The sequence below is a fragment of the Barbus barbus genome (genome assembly GCF_936440315.1).
Source record: "Barbus barbus genome assembly, chromosome: 41".
Taxonomy (NCBI): domain Eukaryota; kingdom Metazoa; phylum Chordata; class Actinopteri; order Cypriniformes; family Cyprinidae; genus Barbus; species Barbus barbus.
In genome coordinates, this window is record NC_136719.1 from 14,163,685 (window position 1) to 14,184,246 (window position 20,562).

The window sequence follows — 20,562 nt, forward strand, 5'->3', positions numbered from 1 at the left end:
AAGGTGTGTGTTTGTGTGTGCGTGCCAAAGTGAAGTGTGACATTTAGAAGGTTTGTGTGTGTGTGTGTGTGTGTGTGTGTATGTGTGTGTTTTCATGGGAGTTATGCATTCACAGTAAGGCATCCCAGCCACCTGCAACAAACTAGCAGTTAAGTCTGAAGGTCACTGTCCTTGCTGCGCTCCCGCTTGACATTTTTTTCTCCCCGTTCTTCCCATATCTCTCTCCTCTCCCCGTCATCTATCTCCTCATCGGCCAGAAAAACCTTTCACCTCTTGATGGTACCATCTGTTTTTTTTCTACTGGAGTTATTCTGTGTCTGTTTATGCACTTTTCTTTCACTCTAGCTCACTTTTTATTCCTTCAGCTCTCCGTCTTAATGGAAAATGCATCGCTAAATGGACCCCGTAAGTACCTGATTGAGTTAAAGAGACGGGAAAGGGCTTTGAGGACAGTTGATATGTACATCTTGTTGTTCGCTAATTGAAAGGTTCGCATGCGGCGCGGGTGTCAGTGACATCAAAGGACCGAAACTAATTAGTACCTCCACCCCCACCCGTATCCACTCACTCCACCAGGTTTTTTTATTCACCTTTTTACGGTGCGTTTTTTTTTTCTTCTGCTAACGCACAACAGAACCGGGACCGTAAACGCTTTCATCTTGTGCTTAGCTAGCACAATTTGGCTTAGGTGGCCCGGAGAGCCTCGTATATGGAAATGATTGCTGCTGCTGCTCAGTGGTCAGGTTTATCAGAGTCAGAGTTTAGAAACCTTAATTTAAGCGTATTATTTACTGTATCGCTGATGAGAGCGTGCGTTGAATCTGTAATGGGTCTTTGGAGTGCAAAACTGCTTTGTGGCTTTGGAATTGCTTGTGGTATCAGGTCTGTTTCATACGCAAACGCAAGCAGCACATTTATTTATATGCTTAAATCACAGTTCATAGTATTTACACTGTGTATAAGCAGCACACTGCTGTGTAGAAGAAGCTCTGCTGCAAGATGAGGTTTTTTTTTTGTGCTGAGCTGATTTTTACTGTGCAAAGTGTGCTTGACTTAGCAGAAAACACTTGAAAGTGCACTATAAATTTATCAACAATCTTTTATTATCAATATAGGCTTTTATGAAGCAACATAACAATTATGCAAACTCCCTCAGAAATTGTTTTAATATGCTGATTTGGTGTTCAAGAAACATTTCTTCTTATGATATATGTTAAAAACAGTTGTGCTACTTAATATTTTTGCAGAAACTTTGACACATTGTTTTCAAGGTTCTTTAATAAATAGACATTTTAATGAAATTAATACTTTTATTCATCAGGAGTGCATTAAATTGGTCAATAATGACAGTAAAGACATTTATAATGTTGCTAAAGAGTTTTCAAATAAGATTATCATAGATCAGTCAGTTAAAATATTTCAAAAACATGTATATGTATATATATATATACACTCACTGGCCACTTTATTAGGTACACCTTGCTAGTACCCCCCTTTTGCCAAGATGGTATTCTGTATACCTTGATTGTAACGAGTGGTTATTTGAGTTACTGTTGCCTTTCTATCATCTCTAACCAGTCTGCCCATTCTCCTCTGACATCAACATGGCATTTTCGTCCACACAACAGCCACTCTGGATATTTTCTCTTTTTCAGACCATTCTCTGTAAACCCTAGAGATGGTTGTGCATGAAAATCCCAGTAGATCAGCAGTTTTTGAAATACTCAGACCAGCCCGTCTGGCACCAACAACCATTCCACGTTCAAGGTCACTTAAATCCCCTTTCTTCCCCATTGTGATGCTCGGTTTGAACTTCAGCAAGTCGTCTTCACCACATCTAGATGCCTAAATGCATTGAGTTGCTGCCATGTGATTGGCTGATTAGCAATTTGTGTTACCAAGCAATTGAACAGGTGCACCTAATAAAGTGGCCGGTGAGTGTATATATATATATATATATATATATATATTGTATATTGTTCTTATTATTGTTCTTATTATTGAGTTATTACATGTATTTGTTGTGAAAGTATGTGCAGCATGAAGCACTTTGTGCTTCAGACAGTTTGTAACTGTTTTGGCAATTGGTGTGAAAAAAAGAGAGAAAGGTTGTAATAATCATTGTCAAATTCTACATTCTTTCCCCTTGGAGTCTCTTGGCTGATTGTAACAAGACTCTGCCCTAAGGCATAAATTCAGCTGAGCTCACATTAAGCAAAATACAGAATCTCTTCATCACAGCGTCGGATCGCTAATGCTCTGAAGCAGAAACCTGATGTCTACACAGTGAGTGCATTTGCTCTCTGTATCACTGTGGCCAGGGCTTCAGGCTTGAGTGCTTTCATTGTTTCCAGGCTGGGGCTAATGAATTGAATGGCCTCCACGAGTATCGACCCTGCAAGGCTGTCAGTGTGAATTTTTGATAAGACGTATCAGTGCTGGCCAACCCCTAGCCTTTACTGTGACCGGCTTCATAAGCTGTTTAAGGAGATTTTTATGCTAAGTGGCATTTCCACCTATACGCAATCGATTTTCCCATCAGGGTGCACGAGGTTGTCCTACCCAGCTTTGCATGTGAAGAAAATAATGTGTTTAACTCACAATGGAGATGTGGGAAAGAGCATCCACAGGCATTTGGTTTTTCATCATTAATCAAATCTATCGACATACGGATTTACTGTACTTGACTACTATATATATATAGTAGTCAACATTTGAAGTGGATCAAAAAAGTTAATCAAAGTTGTCCTAAGACAAGAACGCATTTTAGTTTTACGTTTTAGGACAACTTTGATGAAAGGTCCACTTCAAATGTTGACAAGTATATATATGTATTGTGGCGGGAGGAGCAAACGACAGACACAGTGGGTGTGGCGTCAGGCCTTGGAGAGGTTTTTATTAAACAAAATAATCAAATAACGTGTCCAAAAGGGGGTAAAAGTGTCCAAAATAAACAGGGGGTCTGGTGTCCTCGTCGTGCTGCGGGGTTTATGACGGAGGGCAGTGTTCGGAAAGGAAGGGTAAGGGGCGGAGCGCGAGTGGCGACGGCTTCTTATCAGCGGCTTCGTCCATCCTCTGTCCGCGGCACTTCCGTGGGATTCGACGGCCCGGCATCCTGGCCCGTCAGCCGTCTCACGTGTGCGGTGGTCATTCCACTCTCGACTCTCTCTTCGTGGACCCACGAGGACACCAGCGTGCATGCACGGGGAAGAGACCGGTCTCCGGAGGAGAGGCGTGCTCGGCATTTAAACAGCGGCGGTGATGAGGCTCTGTTCACATCAGGTGCGCCTCATTACACGCCGCCAGCCCTAGCTATTCAGCGCCCCTCCTCTCTCACACACCCACTCCCGTCGGGAGCCTAGTGAAGGGCGGCGAATACGGGATGTGGTGGTGATGATAATAAGGGGGGAGGCAGCCGACTCCTCTCCGGGCAACTCTCCCTCTCGCACTGCGCCGGAACCGGGACAGAGAAACCAGGTATCAGTCTTCAGCCTCAACCAACCACAGGGTAAATGACAAATAGCAGGAACGTCACTTACCCCTTTGGTGGCTGGGTGGCTGTCCCCGTCGTTCCTCCATCCCCGTGCGGGTTCCACGACTTTTGCGAGCGAGAGGGGATGACGTCGTCTGGTGTTGCCCAACTGCGCTGTCTAGGCTCCGCCTTGCCCGCATTCTCCACCACTGTGACGGGAGGAGCAAACGACAGACACAGTGAATACGGGACGGGGTAGTGATGATAATAAGGGGGGAGGCAGCCGACTTGTCACAGTATATATATATATGCATATATATATATATATAGGCATAGATACAGATGCATAGATATAGAATTTTTTTCTCAGCAAATACATTTTTTCTTTCCTTAATGAAGGTAAAAACGCAGTTATGAACTGCAGCAAGTTTTACACTCTTTTTATTAGAGCTGCTCGGCAACTTTCATTAAAAATAACAAACGGTAATGCTCTGTTACAAAGAGTGGTGCTTTATATCTCCAGCAAGTCAGCTTTGTTGACTAATGAACTTTAATTCTAATTAAATAGGCTAGATAAGAGTGTGTTTAATGAGGCGACTCATCTGAAGAAAAACCCTCACGATTTCCTCACCCATAATCCCCAAAGTTTGGATCCTGGAGAGAATCGAGATTTATCCGCCAGGGTTTCACACAGAGAAACTAACCATGAACTCGCACCGAGACTAATTGCACACGACATAATGTAGTGTGATTACTGACGTCATGCAAGATGGCCGTGAAACACCCGTTTACAATGATTTCCTGTGTTAAATAACAGATTGTCAGTTATTTCACTTCTAATCGAAATGTGAGAGACACTTTGCTGGTGGCACACTGGTGTCTTGTTTAATTTATTTCGTTAGTTGCTGGGTAATTCCATTGCTGGTCATTGTCTTGTTCTTCCGGCAGTGCCTTTGCTTCAATCTTCACTCCAACGTGAAGAAAATCTCAATATTCACTGCTCCATATGCGCTGAATGTCTGAATACTTTGCCAAGCACTGTCCATTAATTCTTGGCAGCAAAAGTTAAAACAAAATGCTTGAGTACCTGGGAATATTTTTATCTTATTAGAAGACAATTTGCAGCATACTGATATGCAAATATGTGTTTGCATGAGGTCCCCAGTGCCTGCGTGTCTTATTTGTCTTTGCTTTTTGTGACTTCTAAAGTACTTACCCACTGTTATGCTCAGATCGCAGGTCTCGTGTGAGTTTGCTTGTTTGTCTCCCTGCAATCAGTGTTAGTGATTTTATTTGTTCTTTTATATTGTGTAAATTGAGGTTGTGCATGGGTTATTGCTCTTTGTGTGGACAAAGCTACATTTGGGGACCAGCCTTGTGTTTCTTATGAGGAAAACAACTGTGTATGGGTGTTTGTAAGACACAATGTGTCGGTACCTCATCATTTTTACATTTAGATTACTTTTGCTATTATCTAATGGTCATCAAAGTTCATTTTTAAAAACAGTAATAATTTAAGAACGCCTTTAAATGTAATGTTTATCAAATCTGAAAAGAAATGCAATATTTTGTTTTGATTAGCATTGAACAATTGATTTTAGTTTAGTGTTTTATTTAATTTTAAGTCAGTTAAACTAAATTAAAGTGTTAGAGTGTTTTCTTTATATTTAGACAAAATATTATAGAATTGGATGTGGCCATTTATTGGTTATAGATTATAACATAAAAAAATATTGTTTTTTTAATGTCTCAAAATTAATATCCATTTTTCATACAAAACATTATAATAATACAATTGTAATTATTAGTATTAATTTTGTTTTATTGATTTTTGCATTTATTTAGACATGGTTTGGTTATCTAATATGTTTTTTTAAACATATTTTGCATGTTGTTTATGAATATGTCAATTAAGAGATTGATTGAATATTTGTATTTTTAAAAATGTATTAATATCAGTGAAGACAAAAAATAATTAAAATGGTGAAAAACTTTTAATGTAGACAAAGATATTATGCATCAACCACCTATGAATGGACTATATAATGTTATTTTGCATTTAAAAATGCCAGACAACTAATGGTTTTGGGATAGAATTAAAAATGTATTTATCAGAGGATTTATTTAACAAACTAATGGAGAAAAAAATGTTTACATAGTTATGCCTCAGCCCCCCATAAATAGACTAAATAATCTCATTTCATACTTAAAAGTGTTTGCATTAAGGGTTTGAGTCAGAATTAGTATAATGATTGATTTACTTTATGGACAGTTCAAATCAATAAAGGGTCTATGAAGTAAACAAAGGTATTTGTGTGTGTTCCAACAGACTGTGGTTCAGGAGGCTCAGGTTCAGGATCTGAAACCTGCGAGCAGGATCGTTGTCGACGATACGGCGGATCATGGGATGACGACATGGAGGATGACCGCTGCGTGTGTGACTTCAACTGTCAGACAGTGCTGCGCAGCCCAGTATGTCCATTCACGCGCCTCGCCATTTCCATTTGAAGAGAATGCCAAAGCATTTGACTTGTTAAAATTAGTGCTACATCTTGTGGAATCCATTAATCGCGCCTAGTTAACCTCTCTGTGAACATTTGCAGGTGTGTGGCTCTGATGGGAACACATACACCAGCGAGTGTGAGCTGAAGAAGGCCAGGTGCGAGAAGCAAATGGACTTGCTGCTCCAGAGCCAAGGTCCTTGCCCAGGTAAGAGAGCACCTTTTCTTTCCTCTAATATTTATGTTTTCCTCAGTCATCTGAAGAATAACACTCCAGGAGCTCTGACAGGATGGTTGTTGGAGTCACTGCAGCAGAATGCAGTGTTTCTTTGAGCTTGTGTAGTCCAGACCTGAGCGTCTACCACAGAGAGAGGAAGAGCGTGGCTCTGTGATCAGAGCAGTGTGAGATTCCCTCAGGCTTCAAGCCTAGCTTGACTCCACTTGCATGCGCACATGCGTGCTCTTTTCTCTCTCTCTCTCTCTCTCTCTCTCTCTCTCTCTCTCTCTCTCTCTCTCTCTCTCTCTCTCTCTCTCTCTCTCTCTCTCTCCCTCTCCCTCGCTCGCTGCATCCCTCATCCTTTATCTATGGTTTTCTCGAACTCTGAGTTTTCTGCTTCAGAGCCTCATAGGCCCTCTAGCCAGATCAGTCATGCTCCTTCAATGGCTGTGGAAAATAAATCCTTTTGGAGAACTTTCAACCGGTGTGGGGAGCTGCTTCCCATTGGCTCAGCTCAGATCAATGGAAATCTCATCGGGCCCTGCATTTGACATGCACGCTGCAGTCTCTCCTTCCCCAGTTTCTGACCCGTGCCTTTGAGAGCTGACGGGCCTCCAGAGCACCTTGCTGCTTTTTGCTAATTGGAAATTAGGTTTCGGTGACCTCTAGACAACCTTGCAATGAAGATCAGAGGATGCTGTAAGCTACCTCTTGCAATTTGTTGGCTAATTGTGATGCTCAGAGGAGATACTGAGCTGGGCTAAGCAAAAAAGCTACTAAATTGATATTTATAATATTTATACTTTTGCCGTTTTCAATATGTATTTCAATATTCATGTACTTTATTTTTTTAAAGTCAGAATAACCAGCATTTCTACCAAAAAGAACCTTTGTGCCTGATTAATTTAAAAATCTTTTAATGTAAAAATGAAAAACAAGTCAAATCTAGTAATATTTATTTAGATATTTAATGTATGTAATTTGATATATAATATTATTTAATTTTATAACGTTTACCGTTTTGATTGAAGACTCAAAATAACTAGTGTTATTTTAATATTATTAATGTATTACCATAGTATTTAGCAATATTTTGAATTATCTTTTATTTTTATATTTTCAGTTTTCCTTTTAATTGTAGTCTTTTAGTAAATTTCTTCCACTTTTAGTAATTCTAATGGGCTTTTGTCATTTTTTCTTATCTTTATCTTATCAATTTTTTTTATCTATGTTACTATTTTAATTTAAGGGTGTGTTCACACTTGTAGTTCGGTTTGTTTGGTTTATTTGGTCCGGACCAAAAAGGAAAATGACACATTTGGTCCTGGGCCGCTCAACATTCACATTGGCATTTTTGACAGCGAACCTAAAGATACCGAACCTAAAAGCATAGTGATATGTTCACAACCTGACTGGTCGGGTTGAATGACGTATTCGTGACCCATCTTTTTAGCGGTCTCGGTCTGCTTGTTTGGTGCGAATCAGGGTTTGGATGGCAGCTTTCACACTTTCTCAAACGAATCGCACAAACAGAGCAATCGCACCAGAGTTTGTTTTAATCGAACCAAACATGACAAGTGTGAACACACCCTTAGTTTTAGTAATTTTAGTACTTAAACTTCAACTTATTTTATTTCATAGTATTTCCAAGATGAGTTTTAAGTGTACAATTTTTTACAATATTTGTATTTTATGTAGCTTTTTTCCAATTAACAAAATTTTGTAATAGTTTTAGTTTAACTGAAACAAAGCATTGAGTTGTTTGAGTTTGTTGAGAATTTTTTAATCTCTCATAAATTCTGAGACAATGATTTATTGAAACAAATTGTTTAAATCAGCATCAAACACATGAAAACATATGATATACAGGCAGAGGTGGGTAGAGTACCCAATGAGCTGTAAGCTCTAATCATCAAAATTAAAACAAAAAAACTTTTGAAATGTCTTACTTTACATGTTATGAATGTAAAATATATATGAAAGTTTCACTTTTTGAAATGTTACAAAAAAATGAAACGTTTTTCACGATATTCCAATTTTTTTAGATGTACCTGTATATTCAATATATCATCCAGCCCTAATATTCAGATGTTCCTCGTCTGTCTTCATTTCAATATAATGTGGTGTCGTGATTTCAATTTAGTACGGAGAAACAAACATTCCATTTTCCATAATATTGACATTGTGTTGTTCCCACAGTTTGGTAGGTGATCTTCACCCCATCTATGCCATTACTATCACCAATAACCTACGATACTTCAATAAAAATATGCTTCTAAGATGATCGGTCTCCCTTTTAGCAGCACCTTGCTGGTGTTCGAAAGGATTGTGTTGTAGAACAAACGAGTGTAGAAAGAGGATGGTGAAGAATCGCAGTGAGACGAGAAGAAAGGATCTAATTAAAAGCACCTTTGTCATAATGGACTCAGTGCAGAGAGGAGAAGTTTAATGAGGTATGGGCAGAACCCATCTCTGGAGCCACAAAATGCTGTGAAAAGCACAGTGACACATCACTATTATACCCCAGGACGTGTACGCTAACGCCGACGGCCCCCTGATTTACGACAGCCTAGTCCTTCTAGCTCCGAACTCGAAACCACAAACCTGCCACCTTGCAGCCATTCAGTTCAATGGCCTAGAGAAGAAGTGCTCGAACAGAACAAGTGTGGAAAGACTGGGAAAAAAAATTACAGCACAGATAAGACAAATAGGCACCTGCCATCTGCCTCCGGCACAACGTTATAGTTAAACACTGCAACAAACGTCCCCCCTATGTGAGCCAGGAATGCTAAAATAGTATAATTAGGTTATAGCGAGAGTGGACTGACATCAGCGCATCCTGATTTGCGCTCTTGTGCATTTGCGTCCATAAACCCGGAGTCCATAAATCTTTGTTTGACATTGCAGCGTAGGTGTAAACGGTGCTATCTGAGACGAGAACAAATGGAGAAAACAGGCCCCTGAGAATGTGTCAAATGTCACCCACCAGACATTCGACTAGAGGTCTATTGTTTGTTTTCACGGCTGGTAATAGCATAATTTTTTCCTGATTTTGAATTGGTGTCAGGAATTGTAAATAGAATTGTTATCTGGCAGCCAGATGCAGGCTCTCCCACCTCTGCTCCTTAAGCGATTCTTATTGTGCTGTACTAAATTGCATTTCAGCTTGGATTGTTTAGTTTAATTTGTCTTAAGAACGCTGTGGATCTCAATATGTCTCTCTCTCTCACCCCTGGTTGCTCTGTATCTTCTCTCTAGCTATCATATCAGCTCCTCCAGAGCTCGTCGCCTCCCAGCACTGTAGCAAAACTGTTTACGGATGTTGCCAAGACAATAAGACCGCTGCCCTTGGTGTTGGACTGGCTGGGTGTCCTAGTACGTATAACCACCATGAACCCTTATCTATCATCTATTCAGTGGCAGCTTAATTTAGTCATGTTAAATATTAGACATAAGCTAGGCCAAACACACTTCTTTAAAGAAATGACACTTTTTATTCAGCAAGGACATATTAAATTGATTAAAAGTGACAGTAAAGACCTTTATAATTTTACTAAAGATTTCTATTTTAAATAAATGTTGTTCTTTTGAACTTTTTTCTTTTGAAAAAGAAATGCATCGGAGATTCCAAAAAACTGCAACACAACTGTTTTCAACATTGATAATAGTAATAAATATTTATTGAGCTGCAAATCAGCGTATTAAAATGATTTCAGAAGGATCATGTGACACTGAAGACTGGAGTAATGACTTTGCCATCAAAGTCATCAGCTTTGCCATCACAGGAATAAATGACATTTAATATATATTACAATAGAAAATAGTTATTACAATAAATATTTCACAATCTTACTTCATTATATTATTAAATGTTTAATGTTTGTAGAGGTCTCAAACACTGTCTTAAACACATTAAATGATAAAAGCATGGACATAGGAATGATCTGACATAGGGAAAAGGAATGTTATAGGCTCATTAATATTAATAAGATGACATAACATTTCTACAATATTTGCTGAATGAAATAAGTGTGTACTGGGCATTCATTCATTTGATCCAGGCAGAGGCTTCTGCTTGATCCTGACATGTTATACAAATTTTTATCTCCACAATGCCAATTAAAACACATCTCTTGAACTATAAGCATAACAATAATAAATATTCAAAAGTAATTATTTTTAATTATGCAAAATGTGAGTGGATGAACTTTTACTTTTTCAAGTTGGGATTAACCAGTTTTAAAATTCTGGCCAATTCCAAATGCTTATTTTCTTATTATGGCCAATTATAGATAAATGGGCAATGTGCTGTTGCGGTTTGCAACCCTGACAATAGTGCTGTCAAACAATGAATTGTGATTAATCGCATCTAAAATAAAAGTTTTTGTTTACATAATATATGAGTGTGTACTGTGTATATTTATTATGTATATAAATACACACATGCATACTTATTTAAGAAAAATATTTTTGTTTATATAATATATTTATATATAATATAACTATATAAATGTATGTAAATATTTTGTATAAACATGTATAAACGTAAAAAATATATACTGCATGTGTGTGTATTTATATATACATAATAAATAAACACAGTACACATACATATATTATGTAAACGAAAACTTTTTGTATGTGATTAATCACGATTAATCGTTTGACAGCACTACCTGACAACAGTCCAAAACGTCACTTAACGTAAACTATGTTCCGACTGATTGCAATTGTTCACGATTTCTTGTCGCATCCCACATGCTGTCAATTTATAGATTGTGTCCGCTTCTTCTTTAGGTGTGTGTCAGTGTAATCATTACGGCTCATACGGAGGCACCTGCGACCCGACCACCGTCCAGTGCTCCTGTAAACCCGGCGTCGGGGGACTCAAGTGCGATCGCTGCGAGCCCGGGTTTTGGAACTTCCGAGGCATCGTTACAGAGAACATGAGTGGCTGCACACGTAAGCGTTTCTCTTATTCCTGGTGATTTGCTTTCAGGGCATTTTCTGTTAAATGTGTTAAATGTTCCTTTCTAATCCGAAATCCGAAGTGACAACCTACTCGTGTAACGTGCACTATCCTTCCGGCCTCAAATGCAATTTCTGTCAAAACAAGCGTTTCGAGTTAAGCCTCCGAGCCACCGTGGGTAATGGGAACTGCACGAGAGTGCAACGTGACTTGACCTATAAGTTCTGCCTACAGACCAATAAAGCTTTGACGCACGTATTTGTGTGTTTGTACACCGCTACAAAGCCAAGGATAGAAAAACAAACATGATTGAAACAGTTTGTGCTCTGTCCCAGGGGTCCTCGGAGCATTAGCACATTCTGTAGCCACGTTCGTTCTCACCCCAGGGCTTCTTGACCCCACTTTGAACTCTTACCAGGCTGCGGTCACTGACACAGAGTGAGCGCTATTGCTGTAGCTGTGGGGTCACAGATTGGAGCAGCTTCAGATTGCCTGCATGCATTTGGCGGATGTGTGGATGTTAGATTGTCAGAGTGAAATTGAAGAGAAAGAGACAAGGAATCTAATCAAAACTGTTCAAGCAGATAAGGCTGACACCCCTCTCTCTCTCTCCCTCTCTCTCCTCATCAGCGTGTAACTGTGATGGAGTGGGTTCGGTTCGTGACGACTGTGAGCAGATGTCAGGGCTGTGCTCATGTAAGCCTGGAGTTAAGGGCATGAAATGCAACGTGTGCCCCGACGGCAGCAAGATGGGAGCCAACGGCTGTGACAAAGGTAACGCCGGGATTTTAATTAGCACAAAACTCAGACGATCTCTCCAGGATTGCAGTTCTGTTGCAGCTAGGTTGTGACTTTATGACTTATAATAAGGTCTGTTTTTTACAATGTTGGGCATGTGTAGAAATAATAAAAAAAATTGCGGCACTGGTTAATTAATAGTCTTTGTTAATTAAAAGTGTTCTGACAAATAAGGCTTTTAGTGTCATGTCAGAACCATGTCATAGTAGTAAGATCTCAGAAGGATGTGGGTTTGAATCCGGCAGTATGATTGAGATGGTCTGGGGTATCAATTAACAATATATCTGTACCAGTTATTAATAATAATATTATTTATATTCTGTTGATACTGTAGAGTGGCCAATTTTGGATGATTATATCTGTAGAGTGGCCAATTTTGGATGATTATATGCCCAGTTTTTTATATTTTTAATCCTTAAGAACACTATAATGTAATAGCAATATTAAATGTAATATTTTGCAAGCCTAAAAATAAATATCCATTTTTATACATTATCACGTGTAGCATTAAAACTATTAATTTTAGTTTTTAATATTTATTTATTTATTTATTCAGACAAAATATTATATAAAATAATAATAATATAATTCAAACAAAATTTTATAATATATAATATTGACCATTTATCATTTATAGTGGTCGACCGATATATCGCCTTGGTATATCGCAGATATTTGCCATTTTTCAAATATCGGCATTGGCTGTTGCGTTCGGACAGTTCGGATAGACTTTTTTTTTTTGACGGTGCTGATAACGGCAGCGCCTGAGCACACAGTGCTCACATTCTCCCTCTTGTTCGCCGTCGTTGTTAACAGTTTTGTCTAATACGGATAGAAGTCTGTCTAATAATCAGATAGAACTGCTAAACAAAGGGATTAAAATGGATACAAAAACGTATTATAACGTTTGCTTTTATATTATTAGTAATAGAAAGTAAAATATTATAATAATTTCTCGTTTGCCATCAGCATTCAGCAAATACGCATTTATATCATTTAAACAAATCTTTGAATGGCTAATGAACATTTAATTTCACAAACCTTGCAAACTTAGTCGAATCCAATTGTGAGATCTTGTGAAGTGTGCATGTGTGTCCTGCATGATCGTGTGTTCTCTGCGTGACTTTCGGTGCAAATTGAATGCTTTAAACATTAAATTCATGATTTCAAATTATTTTGCGCTTTATGCATTTGCCCACTGTCATATACCTGCCATTTTCACTGTGTGCTGTATGTAAAATGAGTGTTACCTTGGCTTTATTTAAAAAAAAAAAAAAAATTGTTCCCAATGCACACAAACTTCCCAGGATACTGAGTTGGTTACAGTGTTACTTCCTTTTTAATTATATTTTTATTAAATATTTATTTATTTGTGAAAAATGCTTTGTCATCTAAAGTATAAGTATGTTTATTTTACTAATTTATTACAAATTATTTCAAATTTCTTAAATATTAATTAAAATAAATACAATTATATCAGCTTCATATCGGCCATCGGCCACCCTGCTTTCCAAGATATCGGCACCGGCTGTCAAAAAAACAATATCGGTCGACCACTAATCATTTACCATTTTCATTATGTGAAAATAACAGTTTTTTTATCTTATTTAAATATCTATTAGTATCTAATAAGATATTTTATTTAGTATCTATCATGCTAAAATAATAATTTTATTTGAATAATTGATTTCATTTTAATGATGAATTATTCATTATTATAATTATCTTAAAAGGCTGAGACTACAGTATGCTATTATATGCATTAAAAGTAGAAAGCCCATTAAAAAAAATGATTAAATTCCAAATAATTAGCTACTTTATACTAAATATTGTGGCATCAAGTATTTTCTGGTATCATTAACAAATGATTGTAAAACTATGTATTAATTTGTTCTACATTCAACTATATGCTATAATGTAATTAAATCAATGAGTTCAAAGTTGAATCTTCAAATGCCACACCAGGGGTGACAGTGAAATGCTATCCTGATGTCACCCCCTGTGTTGGCATAGTGAGTAGAATGAAGTTACCATCAGCTATTGACAGCAAGTGAAGAGCTTAATGAACTCAACAGTCCCAGCATAGAAGTGTCCATGCAGCGTTCCTGCCAGATAAAAGCTGCCACATGAAAGTGCAGAAGAGGAAGCCAGTCAATGCTGCAGGCCAGGCAGTGCAGCCCAGTGCTCTGATGTCAGAGTAAAGAGTAGACTTCTGTGGCAGGCAAGGTCCCGGCTCTGCTACTGATGCAAGTCCATCTTTATGATGAATATCTGTGGAGGAGGTTGCAGGGTTTTTATCAGAAGTGGATTAACAAGTAGCCCACAATGAAATGACCAGCATATATTGTGTTTTGTGATGCTGGTTTCCCACATGTTTGTCCATGTGTGTTAGCTTTCAGAAACCCTTAAAAGTTCAAATATCAGTTATGAATTAGCCAGAGGTCAATCTGTTCCACAGGACCTGAGGCACCCAAGTCCTGTGATGAGCTTGAGTGCCACTTTGGGGCATCATGTGTGGAGGTGAACGGACAGGCTCACTGTGAGTGCCCGTCGCCAGATTGTGATAAGAAAAACAAGACCAAGGTGAGCTTGCATAAGCCATAGATCCACACTCTACACCTACTTTAGTGATGAAGATTTCTTTTCTAATAATAGACATGGACATGTTTGTGGACAGGTATGTGGTTCTGATGGGGTCACCTATGCAGACCAATGCCAGCTGAGGACCATCGCATGCAGACAAGATAAAGAGATCACTGTGGAGCATTTAGGCCAGTGCAAAGGTGAGATTAGCCTCTAGAAATCAGATTTGTTATCTATTTTTTTGCACTAACGCATACAGACATCTAAGAAAGTGTGAGTGATAAATTATGACCCTGGACAACAAAACCAGTCATAAGTAGCACGGGTATATTTGTAGCAATAGCCAACAAAACATTGTATGGGTCAAAATTATCATATTTTTTATGCCAAAAATCATTAGGATATTAAGTAAAGATCATGTTCCATGAAGATATTTTGTAAATTTCCTACCATAAATATATCAAAACTTTTGTTTAGTAATATGCATTGCTAAAGACAACTTTAAAGGTGTTTTTCTCAGTATTTAGATTGTTTTGCTCGCTCAGATTCCAGATTTTCAAATAGTGGCCAAATATTGTCCTATCCTAACCATACATCAATGGAAAGCTTATTTATTCAGCTTTCAGATGATGCTTAAATCTTAATAATAAAAAAAAGACCTTTATGACTGGTTTTGTTGTCCAGGGTCACAATTAAGAAAGTCGTTGGCTCATGAACCTCTCTTGATTGAATTATTGTCTTTTTTCCAGTAGAATATTATAAACATGAATAAACCAAGATAAATAGGCTATTTGACAAATAAAAAGGTGTAGTATAATCTTAGATAAAAATGTTTTCAGAGAATGCATTTTGTATTTTTACTCTATTATTTTGTCCATTTCAACATATTTTTTTTCAGAGAATGTATATTTAATGTATTTTCTAAATGTCATTGTATTTCTAACATAAGTCATTGGATTTTTTCATTTTAATGTGTTTCTTAATTATTAATTTTTATTGTATTTTTTATCAAATTTAAGTTCAAGTTTAAGTTTATTATCCTTTCGGAAATTATTTTTGTTTAGTCAGAAAATTTATTTTTAAATTTATTTTAAATGTGTTTGTAACAAAATTGTGTGAGGAGATGAACAATACAATAAAAATTTAAATAAATAAAAAAAATTCCCACAATATTCTCTGAAAAAAAGAGAATCCTTAATGTAAAGCGATATTACACAAAATCGCTTTACATTAAGGATGTTTAGGTGCTTAAACTGGAAAACAAGAGAAAAATACAGATTAAGGACATTAATTTTTGCAGTTTTACAAGGTTTGTTGGGGCAAACTGCATTGCCCATATTTAGGAATGGGGTCACTGTGTGTGGGATGGGTATGGGTATGGGGGGTTTTGATGCAGGTGTTCAAGGGGACAGGAAAGCTGCCTGACAGATGCTCCCCTGTAGATAGAGCCATGCTGCTTGGCTTCAGGCTGGAGTCTTTGAATCCCCTGGAACTGGGCGACAGTTGAGCTGTTTGATTTGCATCACCCCCGTGTGGATTAGGGAGAGTTAACTGCACAGTCTGAAGGAAGCACCTTCAGTCGGGCTGCTGATGCTGTCGGGAGGCCTGCTTTGGGTAGAGCAGGCTGTGTATAGAGTTGGGCATCATTCTCTTTCTCTCTTAAATCATTCATCGGTCGCTGTGTACATGCATGGGCAAAGGGACCTGGTAGAAGGCCAAGGTTAAGACTTTCATGTCGGCTGTATGTAAGAAGCACTATGTCAGCTCACGTCAGAGCTGCTCTGAGATGGACATGGCACGTGGTGGACATCGCCAGCTGCCGAATCCTGGATCAGGGCCAATGGCAGGTGCCAGACATTTTCAGCAGCAGCCCATGCAGCCACTCTGTCAGACCTGTTAATGCCACATAAGTGCAGCTTGATCTAGCATGACTCTGTGTTGCATTGTTTTTCATAGCTATAACCAGGTCCTTATGGATTCTCTGCCAACAGAATATTAAAAAGTTCAGCACATCGCTCATTCTTTGCCTTCAACATAAAATCATTTCACATCCCTGGTGTAATTCTGAACAGTTCCTTAGTGTTATTTTAAAGAAAAAAATTGTCTTTGTTATTTTTAACCAAAATGTGAACTTGCTTTTCCTATAAAACGCTGTTCCATTTCCTCTGATGTCACTGAGGTCATTCAGGCTATTGGATAATGTTAAACAATTCTGTTTAGCCACTGTTTTTTCAAATTCCCACTTTTCTTTTTCAAATTCTCACTAGTGAAAAAACTAATTTTTCACTAGCAACAAAACAACCCTAGTAAAAAAGTAAAATACATTTATTTCATAGTAAGTATAGTTCAAATCTATTAATATATTTACTGAAATATCGCTCGAGACTTACTGATATAAAAAGTACAATTAAACTTATACTTCTACTATTTTTTAATATTAAGGCTTAAATGTATTTTAATGTCACTATTGATGAGGATTGAATGATCTTTGAATAATATCACTCTTTAAATGCAAGATATTTAAAGTGTACTTGCAATAGTTCCACTTTAGCACAATCAAATATAATTCAGCATATCTTTAGTTGAACTTCAGCCCTACTTCTGCACAATTAAAGTGCATTAAGTACAAAATTAGTTGTTACAATTTAGCAGACTTCAAGTATACCAGTTTAGTATACCAGAAGTACAATTGCAGGGTATTTATTAAGCACATAAATATGTTAATGTATTTGTAGTATATTTAGCATGAAATAAATTTAATTCAAATGTAATTTTCACTAGGGAATATATCAGCCAGGAAAATTCATATTTGGACATTTTGATGAGGCATCAGACAATAAACAATTGAGTACATACATCTGTGTGTGTGTGTGTGTGTGTATGTGTGATATATATATACTAACATTCAGATTATAGCAAGTTATCATCATCATCTGCATTTGTAGAATTTGGCAGCAGCCATTTAAACTCCATATCGTTCATATTAGTTGAATAATTTTCACCATCGAGTCAATTCTTTTTGAGAACAGCAATTCACGTTGACCGATATTTTAGTTATTTGATTACAGCTCACATTTGGCAAATTTATTCTGGACCTGGTTATGACACAACACACCGCAAACTGATGTTTAGAGATGATGATTGGACCATCATCCCTGTAGTCATTAACCAGAGCACCTCTCTGTCTTGCTCTGTTTCTTGGCATTACCTGCCTGTATGACAAGAATCCAGCTGCTCTTCTGGGTTTATTCAGGGATCTGGTAGGAAGTAAAGAGCGGGCTTAGGTTGGATCTTCACCAGCCTAGGGCGGAACTGGCAACAGCAGGACCATTTATTAATTTCTTCTCCGACATGTGGTATAAAGCGGGGCTTCAGACTGCTCGGCAGCCCTTAGGTGGAGGGTTTAGATCACAAGCTCATTTCATGTGTGACTGGATGTGAATTAGCCGAAAGCCTGCCTTTCTCTCTATATTTCTCCCGCTGATCTCTTGATGGTCTCTCATCATCAGCTCTTCTTGATGACAAACGGTGCTATGAAACGCCACACGGAGCGAGTTACTCCTCGTGTTGCCATAGCAGGCAGCAGATGAGGCAATCAGTGGCACATCTTGGTACATGACGCAGGGCGTTCAGGGTCTTGAATGGCTGAGAAACTTTTGGCTCATCAAGAGTCCAAGACTTGGCAGTTCCTTACTCTCACATATGGTGTCATCACCTGTACGATTGCTACAAATTGGCAGTCTATGCATTAGCATATGGGACGGGCAGCTTTCGCCGTAGATGTTAGTTTTGGTTATCATTTTTGTTCTAAACAATATTTTTCGGTTTCAAAACCCGTTTATCTCTGTCATACCACAGAAAAGCATTTCAAATCATCCCTCAGTGTTTAAAAATAAAAAATGTAAAATGGAACTCTACAGGGCAAGGCATAGATGTTAAAATACACAGTAGGGGAAGTCTGTTCTGATAAAATTGCTTACTAACCTTGTCTGTGCAGAGTTACATCCAATTTTTCAACTTTTCTCATTACCATGTAAAGGCGGTAAACCCTGCAAGGTACTATTTACATAGGGAAAAATCCTCCCACAAGAATTATGTCGTATAACCTGGAGTTTATCCGTCTACTACAACAGTAGTACCACTGCTATAAGGGCGTTTAAAACATACATTTTGTATGTAAGCATATTTATGTTTTAATAACAATATGAAATGAGCATTAGTGTTAATTTAATTTGATTTACCCAGTGCTTCTCAACCAGGTAGCCAGGACCCACTAGAGGCCTCAGCAAACTTCCAAGGGCAAAAACAACTCAAATCAAGATATTTCCTGTTTTAATTCATTCCCTCAAGACATTTTTTCTTTAAAGAAACAGGGTTCCTTGTAGCCTAATTTTAAGCATGATTTCTAGCATGATTTCTAGACCTTGATCCTTATCCAGTAAATCATGAACAACTGGAACAACTGCAGCTTCAAATATCGTTGTGGACATTGGGGGGACCACTGCTGTACAAAGTGATGAAGTAACATGTAAATCTTGAGATTGGATATTTTGTCAATGGCTTGGCTTCTAATTCAAAGACATTGCACTGCTATATTGCAAATAGCCCCGCCCCCATGAAATCTCATTGGTCCAAAATTCTGCTTCACATAGCTAAATATTAAGCCCCGTTCACACCAAGGACGATAACGATAAACATATAGTTGAAAAAATCTTTCTCAATCTTAAAGAATAGCAGAGTCCACACCACAACTATAAGGATAAAGGCACAGAGAAACGATATTGTTGTAATCACTTTCAGAACGATTTTTTTCCAGCAGATGAATGATACAAACATTGACATCCAATCAGAATCCATCCTGCTATAAGGAGCTAGAGAATTGTAAGTGGCAGACGCGCGTGCGCTTAGAATAAACAGATGATATTGTTCGCTGGTGTGCACGCAAATATCGTTATCTTTGTAGTTATCGTTCTTGGTGGGCTTTACACTTCAAAAATGCTGTCAGTGTGGACAGACTTGAGTCTGGAATCATAGTTATTTTCGTTAGTACAAGAGTTACAAACTGAAATGATTTTCTGTGGTGCTCTATTTGCATTAAACACATTGTTTATAAAGCTTAACTTACATTCAATCCGGAACAATCTTCTTTACCTCTTTCACTTCCTAGATTCTCTGCTTTTCTCTCACTCTTTTCTCTCTCTGCCTCTTTCAACTTCACTTCCGCCTAAAATACACACGCGAGTACAATGTTGTATGAAAAGACAGAAAGCCATCTTAATAACAGCCTTTCAAGAGTAAGTATACGGCTATGGCGACTGAAGATGACAATGATTTTTTCGTCTTCTAATTGTGCACCCTGCTTCTCTAAAAACCAAATGGAGCATTAAACTTGATTAATGCGAACTGACTGCTCCCATTGCCAGTTGTTCTCTTTCAGCATGCGTATTTGTCACAAAACCCAAAGCTGAGGCAAGCGACTCGTAGCCCACACCCCAGATCTCTCTTTCCCTCAGAGCGAACGCTATGCTGAGCTCCTGAATGACAGGTGCAGCTGAGTCGAAATAAGAAAACGCATGCCGTGACACACGGCGATAGCATCGGTGCTCTCCCGCACAAAGCTAGCGTATCTACACACTCGCTCCCTCTCGCCCAGGCTGTGACAGCCGGTCTGATAGAAGTAGTATTTCTGTAAGGTATCGTATTTCACACCTCGTCAGCTCCTCGCTGTTCAAATGCGAGATGATTAGCATGTAATTAAGAGCCTGTGCTAGCATGTTATCAGGTTCCCGACCAAGTGCAGCTAGCCTGTACACGAGGGATCCGTTAAAGTTGAGCACAAAACCACAGATGATTGGGCGTTTGGATCCCTTGGTCCCTATTGTGGTGAAATCTTCGCACCACGGTTATTATAGTCCTCTGAATCTTTTTAAATATACATATCAGAGAATATGTATCTTGAAGAAGACTCTTGCATTGGTAATGTCTTTTTTAAGTTTGAGCTCAGCTGCTGCATTGGAGAGGT

At 38.2% G+C, this 20,562-nt stretch overlaps 1 protein-coding gene across 4 annotated transcripts in view; it reads left to right on the plus strand.

Annotated features, from left to right (window-relative positions):
* The window catches only part of LOC306860844 (agrin-like), a 262,672-nt gene that overhangs the window by 203,101 nt on the left and 39,009 nt on the right, over window positions 1–20,562 (plus strand). For all 4 annotated transcript variants that reach the window (XM_079402799.1, XM_079402800.1, XM_079402802.1 and 1 more), the window contains 7 exons: window positions 5,802–5,944; window positions 6,076–6,181; window positions 9,449–9,565; window positions 10,988–11,152; window positions 11,790–11,933; window positions 14,416–14,540; window positions 14,635–14,740. In XM_079402799.1, coding sequence (XP_079258925.1) covers window positions 5,802–5,944; window positions 6,076–6,181; window positions 9,449–9,565; window positions 10,988–11,152; window positions 11,790–11,933; window positions 14,416–14,540; window positions 14,635–14,740 — 906 coding nt within the window. The remainder of the gene's footprint in view (window positions 1–5,801; window positions 5,945–6,075; window positions 6,182–9,448; window positions 9,566–10,987; window positions 11,153–11,789; window positions 11,934–14,415; window positions 14,541–14,634; window positions 14,741–20,562) is intronic.